This window comes from Falco cherrug, chromosome 3, assembly GCF_023634085.1.
Source record: "Falco cherrug isolate bFalChe1 chromosome 3, bFalChe1.pri, whole genome shotgun sequence".
NCBI lineage: Eukaryota > Metazoa > Chordata > Aves > Falconiformes > Falconidae > Falco > Falco cherrug.
The window spans coordinates 111,723,778-111,744,820 of NC_073699.1; the positions used below are offsets into that span (position 1 = coordinate 111,723,778).

Consider the following 21,043-nt stretch of genomic DNA (forward strand, 5'->3'; position numbering starts at 1 on the left):
AACGATTTTTAGCGTGTCCCATGGACATTGCTAGGCTTTGCTTGTAACATTTTCTTCTTTATACAACCTGCCACTGCTTTTTCCCCAAACATAAAATCCCTGCGTTGCATGGACCTAGAGCTGGGCCAAAATATTGTTTTTTAGAGTGCAGATGTGCATGCTTCCAACTGAATGGCTTACAACCGCTGCCCCGGAGCTCCTCTGATTATACAAGCAGCTGACAAGATGACTGAAACCAGAGAGATGTGACAACAGCTCATTTCACAATTCAACGTGGGTAACAATCTGCTCCAAAGCTCACCTACATCACCTGACATTTCTACTGACTTCATCAAGATTCAGTTGGTTTCTACGGGGCTCAAATCACCTATTTCATGATATACTTCATATTTAAATGTTTCCTTTTTTTCTGAGCCCTGAAGAAAAGAAAGTGGCTAAGTAGAAATTAGGAGCCCATGACACTACAGCTGAATCTCAGAGGATGCAGAGACCATTTATGGGATTGTTTTAAGAGTCCTCAAAGAAATAAATGCAGCACAGGAGTAGCTCTTTTTAAAGAGATTTTTTTATCTGGGTGCTGTCTGTCATGGTCTTCCAGGAAAGGTGTCTGTCTTGCCTTCCGCTCAGAAATTTATTCAAAGTGATTTGCATTGCTCAAGCTTGCGCTATTTAACTGCTGATACATAAATGCAAAGAAAACTCATCACTTGAGGGCTGATGCTTATCAAAACTTGCATCTCTCTCCCTGAAGGAGCTCAGCCCCCCTGCAACAGGTACCTCCTGGCATGTCAGTGGCTTGAGCACACGGGTCTAAGGCATCTCGGTGTGTTTCCATGGAAACATCACATTCCAGCAACATGGGAGCACAAAGTCCGCAGGAATAAACTAACTGTTATTTCCGTACCACCCAGAGAAGGGAAGGGCTGGATTACGCTTCCCTAGGGAGAGCAGGTACCTGGGATCAGTCTCAGCCCCAGCACCAACCTCAACACACAGCAGCATTTGTGCTTGCTGAAGTGCAGCTGTAAAGGTGGTGCAGGATGTGCCTCTGTGCTTTCCAGAACTTTCTAACAAAATCCCAAGACTGTTTTTTAATTACCTCAGCAGCTCCAAAGCCCTCATTTGGACCATGAAAATCCATTTCACATCACTCACTAGGCTCTGATCTTCCTAAAACATCCAGACTTATGGACCAATTTGCCCAGAAATAATCTAATTTACAAGTTAGATAAATAACCCAGTTTAAAGTTTCAATAACTTTGCAAACAATTACTTGGAACGTCTGGTCACCTCTGGACACAGACCTGTGAGCTTATTATAGAGACAACACTGAAAATAAAATGCCCCTCCCTGCTGTGATAGATTTATTGATTTGTTAACACAGACTCATATGAAAAGCAAAGCAGCTAAAAAGGATCCAAAAACAGTACAGCTGTTTAACCTTGTTTCCCAATAACACAAAAGATATGACCAATTGTGGAGCGACACTATAGTGGCTTCTTGCATGCAACTTTATTGCTATTATGCAACAAATAATTCACAATGCTGACCATCTAAAACACCCAGAGAAAGTTTTGAAAGACTTTGAAGGTGCTCTGATCAGTATGCTCAATGTACATCAAATGTATCAAGTATATCAAAAAGATACATACACAGGTATCTATTTCTTCATAAATGCCTAGGAAATAATGGGTTTGGGTTTTCAGACATGCAGCATAAAAAAAGGGCAATTGTGATTCAGTGAAGAAGCCTTGGGCCAAGAAGTTCTGCCACTAAATTCAAGAGGAGGGAATTGAGAGCTAGAAATGTAACTCAAAAGTTATTTACAGCTTGTGGCACTGGAATTCACATCTCTGTCTTGAACAATGTGATTCAGCAATCAATAGCATTGCCATAATCTGAACCATCACTTGAAAGAGACACTTTTTTATCACTTCCAGTGCTCACTTTTCACACAAAGCCCTTTGTTTTCTTGACAGGTGGTGTGTTTTATATAGTGGCTCCCACAGTCCTATTTGGAAAGCAGAAAGACAACCCTAAAGATAATCCTAATCTAAAACTGTACAATACACATGTGCTCCCTGCTGCTGGAAGGAGAAATACAGAGATGCTGGCATTGCATTTGTCCAAAACTATGACAAAAATGGCCAAACCGCTGATGTGTTAATCTCCAAGACCCTCAAAAGTTAACAAGGCATCTCATTCACTTCAGATAACTAGCTGTAGATAATTATTCAGATGGGGCTGGCCAAAAAGTCCCTTAGCGAGGCACACTGAAGGACAGCACAGCTGAACTGCGGTTAAGCATCGGACACAACAGACTGTGGAAGTATTTGGGCAAGTCTTCTTGGGGACCTGCATGGGACTCCAGAGCCACACACGTGCTCACATGCTGGCAGCACCATGTGATATTAATCCATAGATATGAAGTACGAACACAGAATGCAATTAATTCAGTCCTGGATAAAAATCACATCTTGCTGCAAAAACACATGAATGTGATACAGATGGCCACTGCAGAGATGCATGCTAAATGTAAAACAGGGCTCAGAGACGGAGGGGATGGGGAAAAGCTAAAAGCTTAACTAGTTGCAAAACAGAGTGCGTGTGATTCGGTTAATCCAGATGCTTGTAGCAGCAGCGCCAGAGAAGCAATTTCATTACACAGAAGGTGGCAAAGCCGCCAAGAGGGATGAGGCCAGCAGGGAGAAATCACTAGTGGGAAAATGTGAGGGAAACACCTCAGCTGGGAAAGCTGTGAGGACCAACACCTCCACAGCTGCCGATATTCACTTCTACCACAAATCCTGTGTGGCTGACATCTCTGCTGCTAGAATACAAGCTTTTTTTTTTTTTTTTTTTTTTTAACAGAAAGTAGCACTTTTGACAACCACTGAGGAAAGCAGTCTCCTCGGAGAGTGACCTGAGGAGAGGGGTCCCATCTGAGGAGAGGGGTCCCGCCTAAGGAGAGGGGAGCGGCCTGAAGGAGAGGGGTCCCGCCTAAGGAGAGGGGAGCGGCCTGAAGGAGAGGGGTCCCGCCTAAGGAGAGGGCCCGGCCTCCCCCTCAGCCCCACCCCAGCCGTTAGCAGCCCCTCTCCCCACCTCTCCCAGCCCGACCCCGACCTGCCGCCGGCCCGGCCTCAAAGAGCAGCAGCCGCCGCTGTCTTCCGCTTCCTGCCCGTCCCACCGCTGCTGCGCAATGTGCGTATGGCAGACGGGCTGCGGCTCGCCTACGCGACTGGCGTAGCGCGGCGCTCAGTTTGCGGAGCCGAGCTGGGAGGCGCGCCGGGCTGAGGTGATGGTGGCGGCGAGCCGACAGCCAGCCCCGGGCCGACCCTTTCCCGGCTGCCGGCTCCTTCGCGGGCGTGGTGGGAGGCGCATCTCCACCGTGAGATGGGTATAGCGGCTTTTGCCCTCGCTGCCCGCCTTTATCTGCGGTCTTGGGCCTTGTACGCCGCATTGGTGGCTCGCAGGGGGTTCAGGCCTACCTGGGTACCAGCCCTTTCGCTCTTTTTTTTCCCTCAAGTCCTTCCAGTCCTAAAGCCCTTTTCCCCCCTGTGAGAACCTCTCCATCAGAGAAGTAGGCATGTGAGTTTCGTGAAGCTGCTCTCAGGTTCCTACCCCAGGAGTTCTCTGCCATCTCCACACAGGACAGGTTGGTGTCGCTGGGGGTTACCTTTAGTGGAGTCTTGAATTTTGTGCTGTATTACCGGGTGGGATCCCAAAGCCATAGGAACAGAAGCTGAAGTGTGTGCGTATATATGCACTCATCAGACCAATGTAAGGGCCATGTACATATTGCTGATAGCAGCAGGGTTACTGACACAGTCACCTCCAGAGGTTTTGTGTCACTCTGGTTATTTGGCCTTGCAGAAATCCGAATACTTTGGAGTTAGTTCAGCTATCCAAGCGTAATGCTTTTGCGTTGTGTTTTGGGGGTTTAAGAAATGCATTTGCTGCGAAAGCAGTCTCCAGCTGGAACCCTAAGTGCAGTGCATAGTCATCCTCAGAGAAATCGGTATTTTTCAGGGGGGAGAGAGCAGTTTTTGTGTATAGCCACATTTCACAAAAGCAAAACTGGTTTTGGTTGCTTGGTAGCTGGGGTAACTGATACGTACTTTAAAACATGCTATGTGGGACTGACTTATAAATACATTTTTAAAATAAGCTGGGTACCAATTCTGTTTAAAAGATGATTTTTCTTTGGCCAAAGTCTTGTCCTGATTGCATGGTACTAATGTTAGACACCCCCCTCGAGTGTACTTGCACAAGTACTCATGTTAAATATAGGTATTTTCAGCATCATCATGTAGTCATTAAATATGACACTAAAGTTCAAAAGGCGAGTTCTGTTGATTCCCAGTTAGGGTGCAGAAGGTATCTGCTTCACCTGTGACTTTACCTCACTTGAGTAACTGCACAACACAACAGACAAGTTGCAAATGGTTCACAACAAGTAAGGAATCACCTGGGCATAAATCTGTGGAGATCTTCCCAGAGCAAGATCTGCAAATTAGTTTCTTGTAGATTTGCCAGTTCTGTGTTTGAGGACCTAAAGTTCTGTTTGTACTGAATCTGAGCGGTGTGGAGGTGTGAAATGTCTTATTTATTCCATGTTTATTTTTGCCTATTTGTGTGGTAATGCAGAAGAGCTGTTAAAAGTGGACCAAAACCGAAGTTGAGTGGAATGACAATTAGGAGTGAGTTTTACCAGATGTTGTAAACTTGGGATCTCATTATATAGTTTAATAGTAATCAAAGCCAGCAAAATTATGGATAATTTAAAGTTCTGCAGATAAAGTGAGACTTCTACATCTAACAGTAATTTAGAACACCTACACTCTGAATTTTTCAGGCACCTGTCTCACTCTTACATAAGTAACTAGTGACTGTGGTGGTTGATGGAGGTGCTGTTTGTTGAAGAGAAGCCTGGAAAGGGATTGGGATAGGAAAAGTTGTGGCATTGGGAAGGGTCCTGTGGGCAGAGGGGCAGTGCAGAAGCACAGCATGACAAAAAGATAGATGTATTTTTTAATTGAAACTCACTTGTGTACATTCGTTGTTAAACAAAGTACCTTTGATGCTTCTGGTCCAGGATTCTGTCTATACAGACTATAGCCTTTAAATACTGATGTTGGGTCTTATGATGCTCTTAATGCCTCAATGGGATTCTGTCTTTGTAAATCCCAATTCTCAGATATTTATGCAGTTTCTTGGGTACAGCTGAGTACTACTGCCTGGGCTCATTATGAACCTCTCTCTTTCAGGCTGTGGTGTGTTAACCTAATCACTCTCTGAAATTGGGAGCCAGCTAGGTAAGGTAAGCAGGGCAACGTAGTTCAGAGCTGAAACTTTCTTTCCAGGAATACTGGCATGAATTAAATCTGAGTACAAAAAAATCCTTTCCATTTTGGAATGGGAATACATTTCTGTTGGCCTTTTCTCCATAAACTCAGTTGCTGCTTCAGAGGTTTACGTTGTCATGGAGCCTTATCTTGTCAGATGAGAATCACAGCTGTTATAAAGATATCAGGTTCTAGGACCTAATGACTTCCACCAACATCCATGAACTCTGAATCAGCTGATTGTTAGTGGCTCTCAAAGGCTAAAGAAATGTTTCAGTTGAACTGCTGAATGCAAGCTTGGAAGCTGCTGATGCAAAGCAGTTGGGGTGGAAACCTGGAGTTCCATGGCTGCTAATCTTACTGTATGGATCCATAGGGGTTTTTTCAGTGGGCCAATCTCTCACTGGTAGCCAACAGCGCATGCGCTTCCTTCTTGCTGCTGTGTACCGCCTTGAGGGAAGCCCTTTTTTGTTGGCCTTTTTTCTTTTTGGCACTGGAGAAATTAGTGTAAAAGAACTTGAATGCACCCTTTTGGAAGGACAGGGTATATAACAAATGGATTTTTCCCGTTTACATTAATTCTCTGATTTCATTTGTTCACACACATGGGCTGGCAAGGCCACATGGGCTGGCCAGCTCCATTGTGAGTGATACAAGGACAAGGGATGCTGCCTCTATATTCTTCATTATATTTCATTTTGTTACGTCTATTAATTATATTTCTGGACTGACAATGACAAACTGATACTGAGTTCAATGTATACACCCTTCTGGAGTTGTTTGATATTTTGCTTGGTCTCTTCCCTCAGGCAAAATTCCCCAAGTTTTATCTTTTTTGTTGTTGTTTTTTTTTTCCTCCACCAGTTGGGATAATGTTATGGCTCTAGTCCAGTTCATCTTTGCCATCTTATCTTTAGGACAGTCTGTTTCTTCCTGCTATCTGGTTGTTTGAATGAGACCAGTGTAGCAATTAGCACATGATCTTCCTTTAACGCTTCTAGCTTACTCTGATGCATTCATGCACACTACGTTCAGGCCAATACGAATTGTTACAAACCTTTACAGTACCAGTCACCCACTAGTGCTGGTGAAGGGAACTCGACAAGAAAATTGTCTATGAGCTGAAAGACCTGCCAAGAGTTTCTAAAATTATTTTCAGTAAAGCTGAATAACTGTTCCAGTCTTTGTATTTGGAATAATACAGTATTTGGATTTAAAGCTACCTGCCTTTTCCCAATTGAAAAGCTTTTTTCTGGTTGGATATTAGCAAATGTTACTATATATGTACTCTGCAATAAGCCAGTTGCTGTCCAAATATATGAGAAAACCCAAAGCATTTATTTCCCTTGAAGGTTTGTGTTTTGGGGCAGAAAACAGACCTGTTTTTTTCCAAGACCCTAGGAGGAGAACAGCTCCTTCCCCTCTTAGTCTAATCTGTTTTATCTGCTGGTGAGACACTATGTATATTTATATACTGAGCAACTGGAGTACATCAGTTTCCATTCTTATCGAACACAAATATTTACCCCAGGCCTGATCCAAGGTCTCCTGAGATCCATGGTGCTCTTAAAAATGTAACTTAACTAGAGCAAACTCCTGATTTTTTCCAATTTAATTTTAGTTGGGTTATAGGGTATTCTGTTAGCAACTAAGTATTTTTTTAAATAAAGGAAAAAAAATCCAACACATTACTGCTTTGCTTTACTCACCAGCTCAATTGTGCAGACTCCCTAATATGTTTTCTCAGCTGTAGTTCCTGTCAATGAGGAAACTGAAATGTTTTGATGTGAATTGTCAGTGAGGAATTGAAACACAGAAGTCAATGAGTAATTAATATTACTGAACTTTAATGGACACATTCCATGTAAAAATAGCAGATGTGGTATGGCGTAACAATTGACAGGTTTCTGTTTATCTCTACAAGCATCTCCAGGGGCAATGTTGAACCTAACATGAAGAGGGCAAGAAGAGAGGTGGTACAGGTAGCCAGATAAAGGAATTCAGGTGAGAGGAACCATTTCTGTGCTAAATAACATGGGGAATATTGAAGGGTCATGAACTTCTAAGAGCCTTACCCTTTGCAAGCCACAGACTCAAGATCAGGAGTGTTGATTTTGCCTTCTCCTCTCCAGTTTTGTGTGTAACTTAAAATGGCATCAACTGACATCCCCTTTTCCCAGTCCCTTTCCTGTCCCTACCAACAACCATTTGGGCAGTGATAGGGATTAAGTGATAATCTGGGTTAAAACTACTCTCTTCCACTGAGGCTAGGCTAAATTTATCAGTCTCATTTCCCCACATTGTCACAAGAAAAGGTGTACGTGTGTTAAGAGACCAGGAAAACACAACCACAGGATTTTCACAGGACATATCTGTCAGGAGTTTCAGATAATGTTCTGAAGTGCTAATCAGGAAATGACATGGAGAAGAGCAAAATGACAAAAGCAAACCAACAAAATTATTAGTCTGGGATAAAAATTGTATGGAAAGCCTACAATTTTTATCTTGTATACACCAACATATAAATATTTGACTATGTTTCCAGTAATGAAATTTAACAACTCATTGCTATTGGGCCAATTTAGGCACCTGTTGAATTTATTGCGTGAATGATTGCTTTCAAAGTCCAGTAACTGACTGGCGCGCCTAGGATGCAGCTTTGCAGGCAGGACTGGTCCATTCTCTCTCAGCAGCGCAGGTTATTGTTTCAGGCGATGGCAGCAATGTGAGTCTCCTTGCGGCAGGAGGTGAGCGAGTCCCTGTTACACCTCCAGTAGAATTTAGGAGTGCAGCAAAGCACCATAGACAGGACCAACCCCAAAGTCAGCATGAGACAAATTACCCATTTTATCAGCCCAGAGTATATGAATGGGAGGATGAGGATAGTGAGAATGACCACAAGCAGCAGGAGCAGCACTAGTCTCTGGATCGCCAGTCTGTTGTCCGCTGGAACATTTTCATCTCCGTGTAAAACATCTTGGCTGGTCAGAGTCCAGCTATTTTTGTCCAGCCCTATGGCTGAGATGTGTACCTCAGGGTTTGAATCTGGGTTTTCCAAGTGCTCCATGATGTCTTCTTTATTTTGAAGCGTGCGGATGAGTCCTCCTGACACAAAAGTGGCTTTTCTGCACAGGGGGCAGGTGATGATCCAGGTACTCTCTTCTTTCCTGAGGATGAGCTTGAGGCAGACTGCACAGAAGGCATGCTGGCAGTCCAGGAGCTTTGGTACTCTGTAAATATCGTACTTGTTGAAGCAGACTAGGCAGTCCGTATCAATAGACGTTGTGGTTGGACACTGGTGGTTCATTTCAAAACTGCATGCTTCAGAAGGGTTTATGTTCGTTAGCATAACAAGAGGCTTTGCGTTTGGGCAGTCTCTTTCAGAAATTGCTGGGTTAATGGCATCAGGACCGTCTTGCTCTGTGCCTGAAGGTGTCTCAATTTTTTTAAGATGTTCTTCCATAAATCCCAGTCCCTTCACATTGGCAGCGTTTTCGGTTAGGGGTCCTGCTCTGCTCATTTCTGCAGCACCTTCTGCAGCGAGCACAGGACTGTCCTTGTCGGCCTGAGGTACTCCAGGAGCTGTCGAGCTGTTTCCACTGTTTGGCTTGTCAGTGGATTTCTCCATGGAGATAAACCTCAGTGCGGTTTGTCTTCCCTTAGCTGAAGGATTTTCTGAGTTTCTGGCTCCTTATATGTGTTGCTTTATTCCTGTTATATGCATGATTGATTAGTGACAGCTAGCTTTAAGCGTGTTGTGCTCTTACAATACGGTGCTTTTATGAGATGGGGACCTGAGTTAATCATTAACTTCACGGCCAAGATGTTTTACAATGGCTGATAATATCACTGAGCAACTTCTGTCCGGAAGCAGACCCCATGGCGTTAACAGACTGCAGCTTTCTTCACTGTGGTAGCCAGGCGCTACCATTATTATTAAATTAGTACTTTATTTGTTGAAAGCAATTTCACTGGTCTCTAAACACTTATTTGCTGGACAGCAACAGATTCAGAGGAATTATCTGGTATTAACACTGGTGTATTGGGTGCAGTACTTTGATTAGAGAGAGCATAAGTATCACCAGTTTTGGAGCTCTGGCTAGGAAGTCTGCTCTTGCTTTAGCAATACTCACTACCCTCGAGCTGGTACCCTACAGCACAAAGTAAAGAATGAGATTATTAATGTTGAGCATTAAATGTCTGATTATTATCAACTCTTTTATCCTAGGAGAGTACCTGTTGGTTTCAGTCATCAGTGGGCTTCCAGGTGTGAATTGAAGCATGACTTAGGGTCTTACACAGTCCATGAGAGAGAGCTGGAGATCAAGAGCAAGGTTAGTGTCTTGGTAGCACCATTTTCTTTTTTGTAGTGTTCGAAGGACAACCTCATGCACTCAGGAACGCCCTTCTGTTAGGTGGTTTTGTGAATGTTCATCTCGTCTGGAAAAAAAAATATATGCCTGAACAAAATCCCTCAGTCTCTTAATTTCTTCCTCCCTTCTTATTTGAGGGGTAAAATACAGATGGTGGTTTGTCAGGAAGAATCCTGTGGAAGGAAGGAAGGTGGAAAAGGAAGGTTCACTAACTCCAGAAAGACGGACTAAGTCAGCATTACCCGTAGAAGACAGGCAGTACCAAGTCAGTAGCCTCACATGCACCTGAATGCTCAAGCTGTCTGTGTTACCATGTGCCAGCCCCTCCCTCCAACAAAAGCAACAGAAATAAATGAAATAACTGCAATTTAGGAGGGCAAGGAGTTCAGGAAGACTCTAATCTCATGAACTTGCTGATGATGGGGGGAAGAGCTTGTTCTTCTTTGCTGAGAAATAGTAGAAGGTTTGTTGTAAGCAAACCGTAAAAGTATCTAGGCGTTCCTGCTACATTTCTGCTGATGTGGCGTATTGCAGTGTTTGATGGACTTTGGGGTGACCCCAAATTTTAGGAGTCTGAAGATCTTTCAGTTGCAGAAGTGGTACTTGTACTTGAAGTGCAAGAACACCTGGAAGCGGGTTCTTTTATGTTTAAAAATAGGAGAATTTTCTATTGCATTTCACATACCTCTTTATTAGGAAGTTAATGCTGTTAAAAAGTTCTGGGAAAGTGGAAGAGAAACCTGCCATTTTCACAGTGTTTTAGCAGTTTCAAATTTGGTCTGTCAGTTCCCATGTCCAAAATGGAAATGTCTTATAAAATTACTGATTCTTGATTATTAGAACAGTATGAAACTGTCCTGCCAATGTTGGGAAGCTGGAACAGACACCAAGAGGGGCAACACTCCTAACTTCAAGTTTAAAAGGAGGTGGGATGAATCCATGCCTCTGTATCCATGTGCTGTCTTCTGACAATGGGTGGGAGTGATTTTTGCGTGCCTTCCGACTGTGTGCTCTGGAAACTCGGAGCTGCTTCAGAGGCATAATTGTCTTGCTGCAGATGTGTGTCAGCAGCTAGGACAAATCGCTTGAGGGAAGGGGAAAGCCGAGGTCCTCGTGCTTCAGAGAGGCCCTTATGCTTTCCTGGGCTGTGCTTTACTGCCACGTGGATCGGGGACCCCAGGGGAGGATGCGTGATCTAGTGTGGGGGCTCAGGAGGCTGCAACCGTGCAATTTGCTGTGGTTTCAGCACTGCTGTTCAGCGAGCGTGTCATCTCCCTGCCCAATTTTTATTGGTCGTAGTGGATTAAAAATATGTCTTTGTCGTTGTCCTCCATTGATGAAATTTTCAGCCAAGTGTCAGAGGACTTGCCCTAATTTTGACTCAGTTTTGTCCTTGGTGTCACGAGTGATGTTCACTGGCTTGCATGCAGGTTATACTTAACTGAATTGCTTATAGCCCTTTAACACTACTTAGGCTAATTACTGTTTCATTAATCATTTGCAGTCAGTTTATATACTCATCTTGTTTTCCTGCTTTTAGTGTGTTTGCATAAGAAAATATGTTTCTATGGAATGTTTCTTATGGACTTGTTTATGACAGGATATGGATATAAAAGTGTAGTCATGTCATTTCAGAGTAAAATCCTTGCTTGCCATAGGGCTTTGAGCACAATACTATTCAAAACATCTGAGAAGGTGCTGGTGATAGTCCTGTGAGCTTCTTCTTCTCTTTCAGATTGTTGTGACTCTGAACAAGAGGAACTTAAAAAAATTTATCTTGATGTGAAGCCTCTCACTGTATCCCCTGTTACCCAGCGTAAGTACGGGTGAAGCAGAGAGGTCGCCTTCAGATTTACACCACGTCATTTGGGGTGCCAAGGAGTTTCTTACGCTGAGGTGGAAAAGGAGGTTGTTCTGTGGTGAATAAAGCTGCAGCGGATGGTGCCTTTTGTGATCTGAAACACCTCGCAGGAGAATCCTGCCTGGTGATTTTTATCTTGCCTTGTTAGACTACGACATGCTTTCGTGGCACGTCTGTAATATTCCTGCCAAGGGAGTTGATTCACTCGTTATCTCAGGGCCTGTTCCCAAATTTGGAGTGTTTCCTTAGCGTGCATCGTGAAACCATTTGGCTGCACCTTCTGAACTGAGACTGCTAGGAATTGGGCATAAATCCGACTGGCAGCACCAGGCAGATTCTGTTGCGATACCTGCAGAGAAAAGTAGGGCGAGGAAAAGCAGAGTAGAGGGAGAGAATAGATGGAGGGGGCAGCAACGGGGAGGGGGGGCAGCTGCCGATGGCCTCTGTGGTTGCTGTGGGAAGAGTGGCACCAGGACAGCAGGGAATCATCCCCCAAAATCCATACTCTGGCCGAGTCACTGAGTCACCAGCCCCCTTCTGCGGTCTGGAGGAGTTTCCCTCCGTGCCTGGGGAAATGGGACACTAAGCTTCAGCATATTACACATATTAATTTAATTAATTTTCACAGTTTCAGCTCTCCCGTGGCAGCTGTCAGCCACGTTCTCGTGGTGCCACCTCGCGGGTCCTTTCCTTTTCAGCTCACCCCGGAGCGTGGATCTGGTGTGGAATGGTTACTGTCTGCAGTAACTCGCCCTGGCGTGTGACGGGAGAGGGTGGCCAAAGCAGCGGCCAGGGGTCATGGTGGTCAGCTGGGGCTGTGCTGGGGCTGCTGGGAGAGGCACCGGAGCCTGTGGCCGTGCCCCGAGGAAAAAGCCCCTGGACAGAGTGTAATTCACAGTGGAAGCTAATGAGGCGCGGAACGTGGCGATCTCGGGCAAAGCATTTTGGTACCGTATCAATGATGCTCGCTGCAGGCTCCCAGCCTCCTCCCCACCGATCCCCCTTCTCCCAGCTGATTCCTGCACGCTTCTTCCCTTCACAGCTCCCATTGCCTTTGATCCCTAAAGCCCTCCGCTTCCCCTAGCCTCAGTTTCCCTCCCGGGACCCCGTGCTCCCACCTGCCTTCCTCCTCCTCCTGGAGGAATCCGCCTGGGGCGGGCTAGAGCGGCGGCGCTCCGGCCGCTCCGCGCTGCTCTCGATGGTGCCGCGCTCACGTGAGGGGCGCCCGGCGGCGCAGGCGCGGTGGCGCCCGGCGGGGATGTCCCGCAAGCAGGCGGCTAAGGCCCGGCCCGCCGCCGGAGCCAGGAAGGTGCGGCGGCCCCGGCGGCCCTCCGCCGGACCGGCTCCCGACCCCGCACCGGGTGGCGGGGGCCTCGCCCGGCAGCTGCGAGCCCTCGGCCTCAAGCTGCGGGAGGTGCCGGGCGATGGGTGAGCGCCGGCCTCCTGCCCCCGGGAGCCTTCTCCTCCGTCGGCGGGTGGGCAGCCTGTGTCCCCGGGAGCTGAGGGCCTTCCCCTCGTGGCTGAGTGGAGCTAGTGCTCCGCAGGGATGGGGGCTTCCCCGCTGGAGCCCACAGGGATCAGAGGGCTCTGCTTTGTGGGTGTGCAGGGCCTGGTCCCCGGGGGTGCTGAGGGCTCTGCTGGACCCAGGCCTGGTCCCTGGCGGGGCTAAGGGCTCCCCTGGTCTGCTGAGCAGAGCGTAGGAAGGACCATCAGTATTGGGTGAAAGAGGTGTTAGATGTCTGCTGAGAAACTGCTTGGTAGATCATTGAGTTGTCCTTTGTCGCATTACGTCTTTTGTCAGTTTAAGACAGTTTGGCCTAGCAGTCTTACCATGCTTGACTTACCCTTTTGGAGCTGTAGACATGTTCACTCAAAACCTTATGTTCTTACCAGCAATTCTAGTAGCAGCAGCCATTTAAAGTACAGGGAATAGGTGCTACTTCACATTCATATCCTTGTTGAACTTAACTGGGCAGAAGGAGCACAAATACTTTCCTTTTATCACTGTATCTTTTTGCTGCTACGCCAGTTGTTGGTTTAATGGTGTATGTTAGCTATGTTTCACACACGCTAACTGGTGGTTTCTCTTTCGGTAGCAATTGTTTGTTTCGGGCCCTTGGTGATCAGCTTGAGGGGCACTCGCGGAACCACCTCAGACATCGCCAGGAAACAGTGGATTACATGATAAAGCAGCGGGAGGATTTTGAGCCTTTTGTGGAGGATGATGTACCCTTTGAGAAACACGGTATGGTCTCCATGGGATACTAGTGGAAGGGTTACTGCTTAATGTGTTTACGTCTCATTAAGCATATCTTCTTACTAAACAGTTCCTTATTCCAAGACTATGTTAGGGCTTCTCTTTAGTTTAGAAACTGTGAGTGTACCTTTCTGTCTGTTCCATAGAATGATGAGCTATTAAACTTGTATTAAATCGGTGTTGGAAATAAGTTTAAATTTAAGAAAAAATTGGAGAAGGAAAGAGAGGCAAAAAAAGCCAAGAAGTTAAAATTTGATGTTTTCAAAAGGAACTTGCAAAAATTGCCTAGTTCTTCTTGAATGCTGGTGAGTGTCAAGTGGCTGATTTCTTGGGCTTTCTTCTTCTCCTTGACACTTGATATTTCATGGTGGTAACACAGGGGAAGATCCAAAGCAGACAAAAATACAGCCTTTGTTCTGAAAGCTTCGAGGATGTGCCAAGTACCATGCAGGTGATGCATGAAAGTGGTTTGGGCCTTTAGTATGTGGCACTCCTTCCTTCTGAGCTAACACAGAGCTGATGGCCTTGCATAATCTAAGGGTGTACTGCATTTTTTAGAGGTTTCTGTGGTCATTTAAGACTCATTAACTTCTGTCCCTGCCAAATTTTTGCTTCAGCAGTCACTGTTTCACAGTTGGGATTTTCTTTCCGGAATTTCTTGGGCTTGTGATGAATTTTTGTTACTCACTATCCCTCCAGTGCTTCTGGAACTGCCAGAAACTAGGTTTCCAACTCTTCTGGATGTTTTTTCCTTTAGTTACCAATTTGGCCAAGCCCGGTACCTTTGCTGGCAACGATGCTATTGTGGCCTTTGCAAGGAACAATCAAATGAATGTGGTTATTCATCAGCTTAATGCTCCGCTGTGGCAGGTGAGAAACGAAACTTCTATATTGTGACCTACAAATTGTGTTGAAACTTCCTGATCATTACAAAAGAGGAATCAGTAGCTGTATGGTGTAGAGTTGTGCTTGCTTTTTCACCCTTGGGCAAAAACACTCCAGATTTCAGCTAGGAGGAGAGGGAATGAAAGAAAACAATGAATGTGTGAAAGTATGTGGACGTGGAGCAGCATGTTTTAGTTTGGTTTTAAGCTTTGTTGTTGTGTTTCTGTTTCCCTGTCTTCTGAAGATTGGACTTCACATGAGGTTACTTTTCTGATAGGAATTTGAGCCAGGCTTAAGGAAACCTGTACCATAAGATTCAGAAATATGGAAGTACAGGGTATGGCGGCTGTGTTGGAATGAAGCTCTGTCAATTCTGCATGGGATTTGGAATGAGAAGGTTTCTGACAGTTGGAGAAATGAGGTGGAAGAGGCAAGAAGTTTTAAAACTTTGAGGTGGTGTTTAATCAGCTTCTGGAAAGGACTGTGTGGTATGGTTTCCTCTGACAGCAGGGCACTGGAACAAGCAACCCATCAGGTCCCTCCTGCTTGCTTTTTTTCGTTGTTTTTCTATGGCAAGTCCACCGTGGAATGGGTCCACGCTCAATCTGCCTGTCCATTGAGCAAGTGAGAACCTGTATTTAAGTCAGGATTGTTTCTGGCCACAATTTACAGGCAGAACCAATGAAGTATATAGATTAAACAAGGCAATAAAGATAAAGGACCAGGTGAACACTGTCAATGGTGTCTCAAATACATTTGAAACCGTGTCAGGTGGATTCTTGAACCCAGACGAGTTTAAGCTCATTTGCGTGGCAGCCATGGGCAGTAAGACAGCTAACTAAAATCCTCAACTGCTTGACCTGCGAGAGCGAGCCGAGGTAGCAACCTTGCGGGAGAGTTCATGGGGGTGCGGTTCATGTTTTTGTTACTGTTTTGAACGGGGTGCTCACCTCTGTGTACTTAACTCCTATCGATATTTTGTATATCCTCTTAAAAAGCTTAAACTCTTTTTTCCCCATTCATTGACCTTTCCAGGGTTGTAAAGACAGAGTTTGTGATGAGGTTCTGTTTTGCCTGAGTGTAGTCTTATTAGTAAAGGGTTGTCTTAGGCTCTTGAGACTGGCGTAAGGTAATAGTTGTAATGTAAGGAGTCTCCTGCCCGCACAGAGGATACATCAGGACATTGAAGTATGTAAGGCGTCACAAACATGATGACAATGTTAGCAAGTTGGTGGGCTTGACTAACCCAGGACACCTTTTTTTCTTGATTTTCTATATGTCGACCTACTTTCCCACCCCCCCACCTCCCCCTTTCTTCTTTGGAGCCCAACAAAACTTTAGAAAGATGAGATTCCAAAGAGAGCATTTCCAGAGAGGCAGGTGAGCAAGATGCTTAAAGCAGATAGAGTGAATATCTCCCTCCTCTAAAGCAGATGGTGAGTTATCCTTTAATTTTGAGAGAACCATTTGGATCCAGTACAGCTAAGCTGGAACGATGTGAGCAGAAGTGTTCAGGACCTCCAGCTTGTATCTCAATCTCTGGCCTAATCAAAAGCTCTTCGGAGGTAGGCATCTCTGCGTGGACATTTTAGGGCTTTAAACGCCCTTTACCTTTTTTGATAGTGACTGTAAATGTAGAGCTTCAAGTTAGCTCAGATGTACAGGCTATTTTATTGGCTTTTTGGATAACTGCTTACCTTTTTTCAGTGGTTTTGCCTTTTTTTTTCTTTTTGTTTATCTGCAGCTATCTTTTATTTACAGTTCCAGTGTACTGTGGAAAGAGCACGCAAAAAGAGGCTTCACTACTGAGAGCTAAATTGGGTAATTTTCAGAATGATCTTTAAAGAGCTTTGGGATTTGTTAGATACCCATTGAGGCTCTGGCAGAGGAGAGGTGTTGAAAACAAATTTTCCTGAGTTCCAACATGTCAAATAACAGGATAAAAGGCAGAAGTTAAGTATAACCAAGTGTTGAGTTGGAACTTAAAGGTGAGCAAGTGTGAAATAGATGAATGGATAATCTCTATCGTGAAATCTGAAGTCATTAGAGCAACGCAGAGTGAAGACATGGTTGAAAGGTGACTTGGTGTATATTCCCTAAGTTAGGATAAGCTGATTGAAAGATGTAAAAGGATTGAGAAATTGTGGAGCCCTAAAGCAAGCATTTGTTGTCATTTGCTTACTGACATCTTCTCCAGAAAGGCTGTCAGATCTTTGAACTCTGGCTTGACAGGTAAGCAAAGGAGATCTGCAAATGCAGGTAATTTTCTGCATTCCTTGTAAGAGTTGGAATGCTGTGTAGCTTTTAGCTAATAACTTGAGACACTGGTGGTTGGGGTAGAATGATTCTTGCATCAGTACAGATAATACTCAGAGCAGGAATTTTCTACAGAAACCGCTGTACTTGGTGCTGACAAAGCAAAGGAATGTTTGGTGGTTAATAGTGCTCCTGAATCGAGTTAGTACGTTTTCATGGTTTGGCTTTATTTCTGTTAGTCTTTCTTTAAAAAACAAAACATAACCACTTTGAATGCTAACTGTTAAAACAGCATCTCGTCCCAGCTGCTGAACACCACTTAGTCTGGGTGATGTGTTTCCACTGTGGTCATAATTTGGACTTTTTTTTTTTTATTATTATTTCCTTCATGTTTGAGGGGAAGAAGGCATTGTACACTCAGTGGGAGTTGTCACTGCGACTGGGCCTGGGAAAGGCAATTAAGAAAGCTCACAGCTCCTGTGGAAATTTTAGAAAATAGTTAAGAGCTGTCCACTGAAATATTTTCATACCATGTTTTGTTTGTTATGACGTAACTGACCCAATGTTGTGTATCTGGTTTTCAAATATGATCCTTGAGACAGAAGCTCTGTTGTTACTCTAGGCACATCTGGATTATTAGGTCAACTCTTAAAGATGCTTCAGTAGCCACGTACTTTGCTTCCAATCACAGTGTTTATCATTGCTTAAAAAAAATAATACTTTGAAAAATACAATGCTGAAGTTGATTCCAAATGCTCATTTGCAATTTGTTTCTTTTATTTAGATTCGGGGCACAGATAAAAATAACGTGAGGGAGCTGCATATTGCATATCGTTATGGAGAGCACTATGACAGTGTGAGGAGAATCAATGACGATTCTGAAGCTCCAGCGTATCTTCAGATGGAGGTTGGTTATGGCAGAACAACCTGAGTCAGCTGTGGGTAATAAATAAAAGAGATAAAAATGACCAGTTCATTTCCTTTCTCATTTGCATCGAGACTGAGAGTTTGGTCCCTGTGTCACGCTGGGCATAGGAAAGCCCCTGAGGTCATTGTAAGTAGTGCTGCCTGCTGTCCTGAGACAGGCTGTGAAGTGTTTAAATTACTGGGCTGGAAATCAATCCCAAATCTGCTGCTGTGATATGAGCTGTAGAAGTCTTGAAGCAACTTCATCTAAGTTACATACTTATGCACCTTGAATGCAGAAACAAAGGGGAGGGAGGACAGAGCTGGAAAGGCAACAGCTGGATACAATTGTCCTCTTCATATCTCACTTTTTCATGTCAAGGAGTAAGCTGTGCTGTCCTTGAGATTCTCTGCACACAACTGTGTAATGTGTGGTATTGTAATAAGATAAATACTGCATTTAAAAAGCCAGTGATTATTTACAGGTATGCACAATTTTGTAGTATGTGAGAGCTTGCTCAGTAGCGTATGAGTCGTGGGAAATGGTGTCAGTGATGAAGAAGTTACACAATTTCCAAGATGCTTTGGCAGAGGATATTTCTGAGACAAGTGTGCCATAATAAATAAATTCATTATGATGTCAGATGTTTTTTTACTGCATATCATGAAATCGCTGCATGCTTGTGTGATCTGCTGGTCTTTGCTTTTCTTGCAGATGCTTTGCAAAAATGATTCAAATAAGGAGGAGGAAGTGAAGCCGCAGAAGGGTGACTCTGAAGATGAGATTGAAATTGAAATGGATGATGCTGTACAAAAAGTGTGTAATGCAACTGGATGTTCAGTAAGTATTGAGTAGCCTTTTTGTGCTTAATGTTCAAACCTTCTTGATACATGAAAGTTGCCTTGGGAAGAATCGTAAAAAAATACTCATCTTGGATAATTTCAGCACTGCAGCCATAAATCTGGATGCATTTCATCCTAGACTCAACCCTTAAATGCAGATGAAAGGTGCTCTGTATGGATACCTAATAATTTTGGCAGGTTTGTCGTGCAACATCTCAGAAAAATCACTTTGAAACAAATTCTGTAAGATTTGAAATCCTTTGAGGATGTCTGTACTTGAACATCCCAAATGACTAGCTAACTTGGCGGTTGTCACTGGGTAGCCTGTGTGGTTCCTGCAGACTGAAACAGTTCCCAGTGAAACAGTTACACTGAAACAGCACGTTCCTTTTTCCTGGTATCTTCAGGATTTAAAGTCTTTTTTTCCCCCTCACCTTTTTCAGAAATGGAATACAGGCTAATTGAAAGCAGACAGCAACCCCCTCTCAGTGGTGCAGATGGTTGTTAAATCAGTGTATGTCAGTGATTTGAGCTCTCTTCAGTATTATCTTTCTCATCTTGTGGACAGGACACTGATTTAGTAAGCCAGATTCTGGAAGTGGAAGACTACAATATAGAATCTGCAATATTTGCCATCTTTCAAGTGAACGAAGTGGAAAGAATCAGTAAGTACACAGAGTTTGTCATGTGATGCTTCAGAAGAGCGCTGTCTGATGATGTTAGTGTTCACTGTAAACAGCAGTTCAACATGGACAGTAGGAGTTGGAGCTTGCTGTCGGCTGTGCTCCCACCTCAGCCTTTCTGTGCTCAGGCAGGTTGTTAGTGAGAGCACATTCAATCCAGCTTCCAAAAAAACCACTGTTGCAGAAATTATGGCAGAAGAAATTGGCTGACAGTGAGACTGCTTCTGCATAGAGTGTGTCTGAGAAAGAATTCTGTTATTGGTAGGTACTGAAGAGCAGCATGATCCCCTGAGCAAAGATCAGAAATCGTGTAGCAGAACTCTGTGGGAAGAAAATGGAAGTGGTTCAAGAATCTTGGGAAATCGGAGCTTGCGGCAAGGTGAAATAGAAAATAACAAAGGACAGGCTAGATCCGATGAAGAGAATCGAGCTAGCAGAAACCCAAAGGTATGTGAAGTGTGGTTTGGCAGTGATTTGCACGCCCTTTCATGATCAGGGGAATGCTTAGGATTGTTTAATCAGCAACTGCCCTCTCCTTTGAATTAAAAAGAGCTTCTTCCTACTGGATTTTGTTGCTGCTACAGCTGTGATTTCTCAAACACTTAATAGTGACATGTGGCAGTCTTCCCAAAATGACGCAAAAGTCCTGATAAGTAGTTTGGAATAAACATTCTCTGGCCACTGCTTTGATATCTGCTTGTCTCCTTTACAGTGTATTATTTTTCCTCAACTGCACAGAAAAAAAAAAAGTGTGCTTTCATCTCTGTTTTCATCCTTCCCTTTCAGGTATCAAAAAAACAAAAGAAGGAACAGCAGCGTGTGGAGAAGAAGAAGCGGCAGGAAGAAAGGCACCGACAAAAGGTCTTGGCCAACAAGAGTAACTGTGCAGATAGCAGCAGGAGAGACACAGACTCAAACAACCACGTCACCTTGGTGAAGGCCATGGCAGCCCTAAACATATGAGCGAATGTGTTCCGAGTGCCTTGGTGAGAAAAGCAAATAAAACTGATTAAGACAAAATTCCCCTTAAGCAAATCTCCAAGCACCTATTATGTTAAAATCTGTTTCTGCAGAGATCTCCAAGCGCCTGTGACCTTCCTGTTTCTTCAGTTGTGGGGCCAACAGTTACTTGGTAATTCTGCATCGGCTTCTGTGTGAGAAGAGTTGTTTGAAAATAACAAAATGTAGAGACATGTTTTTATAATTTTGGAGTTATATAAAGGTGAGAACCTTTTCTTCACACAGCAGTGTCAGATTTGCTTTGACATCTCTTGATATGCTTAGATATTTTTTTTTTAATAGCAACTTTTTACTTGGTATTGCTTGGAGGAGCTTTATTTTACTTTGCTGTCAGGGAAAGCTTAACAATTGTCAACTCAGGAACATGGTGGGTGGGTTTTGGTGGTTGTTTTTTTTTTTCTATTTAAATAATGTAAGTGAAAAGAATCCCAGAATCCCTTCCAGAGCTAGGTGTATCAGCCAATACCATATCAAACATGACATTCCTCTTTTCTTTCCCATGGAAGAATGCAGTGATAGGTTTTTAGTCTAACTAGAGGATGCAGTGATAAGTTTTTAATCTAACTAGAACTGCTCGTGTTGCACTAGGCTGTTCCAGAAGTGATTAGTACGTG

General features: G+C 44.1%; 3 protein-coding genes across 8 annotated transcripts in view; 1 reads left to right on the forward strand and 2 right to left on the reverse strand.

Moving 5' to 3' along the window:
- The window catches only part of TMCO4 (transmembrane and coiled-coil domains 4), a 41,245-nt gene extending 38,043 nt beyond the window's left edge, over positions 1–3,202 (reverse strand). The window contains exon 1 of one of the 3 annotated variants that reach the window (XM_055706285.1): positions 3,124–3,202. The gene's annotated coding sequence lies outside the window, so the exon portion shown is untranslated. Of the gene's footprint in view, positions 1–2,793; positions 2,844–3,102 lie in introns of those variants that run through there. The other 2 variants (XM_027812278.2, XM_055706284.1) reach the window with 2 other exon arrangements.
- Positions 3,203–7,172: 3,970 nt separating this feature from the next.
- Positions 7,173–9,706, reverse strand: RNF186 (ring finger protein 186). Of its 2 annotated transcripts, none has more exons than XM_055706291.1 (2): positions 9,582–9,706; positions 7,173–9,496 (listed from the first exon to the last, which is right to left on the reverse strand). In XM_055706291.1, the coding sequence occupies exon 2, from the start codon at positions 8,971–8,973 to the stop codon at positions 8,053–8,055; it is 921 nt and encodes a 306-aa protein (XP_055562266.1). In that variant the 5' UTR covers positions 8,974–9,496; positions 9,582–9,706; the 3' UTR covers positions 7,173–8,052. The 2 variants fall into 2 exon arrangements, with proteins under 2 accessions (XP_055562266.1, XP_005444052.2); XM_005443995.4 differs by having other exon boundaries at positions 7,173–9,056; positions 9,582–9,691.
- OTUD3 (OTU deubiquitinase 3) lies at positions 9,589–20,651 on the forward strand. 3 transcript variants are annotated; one of them, XM_027812279.2, is made up of 9 exons: positions 9,589–9,679; positions 13,676–13,824; positions 14,594–14,706; positions 17,762–17,884; positions 18,599–18,724; positions 19,295–19,391; positions 19,675–19,856; positions 20,196–20,395; positions 20,483–20,651. In XM_027812279.2, the coding sequence occupies exons 1-8, from the start codon at positions 9,651–9,653 to the stop codon at positions 20,370–20,372; spliced, it is 996 nt and encodes a 331-aa protein (XP_027668080.1). In that variant the 5' UTR covers positions 9,589–9,650; the 3' UTR covers positions 20,373–20,395; positions 20,483–20,651. The 3 variants fall into 3 exon arrangements, with proteins under 3 accessions (XP_027668080.1, XP_055562265.1, XP_055562264.1); XM_055706290.1 differs by lacking the exon at positions 9,589–9,679 and adding an exon at positions 12,808–13,007; XM_055706289.1 differs by lacking the exon at positions 9,589–9,679 and adding an exon at positions 12,808–13,007 and having other exon boundaries at positions 20,196–20,651.
- Positions 20,652–21,043: the final 392 nt, after the last annotated feature.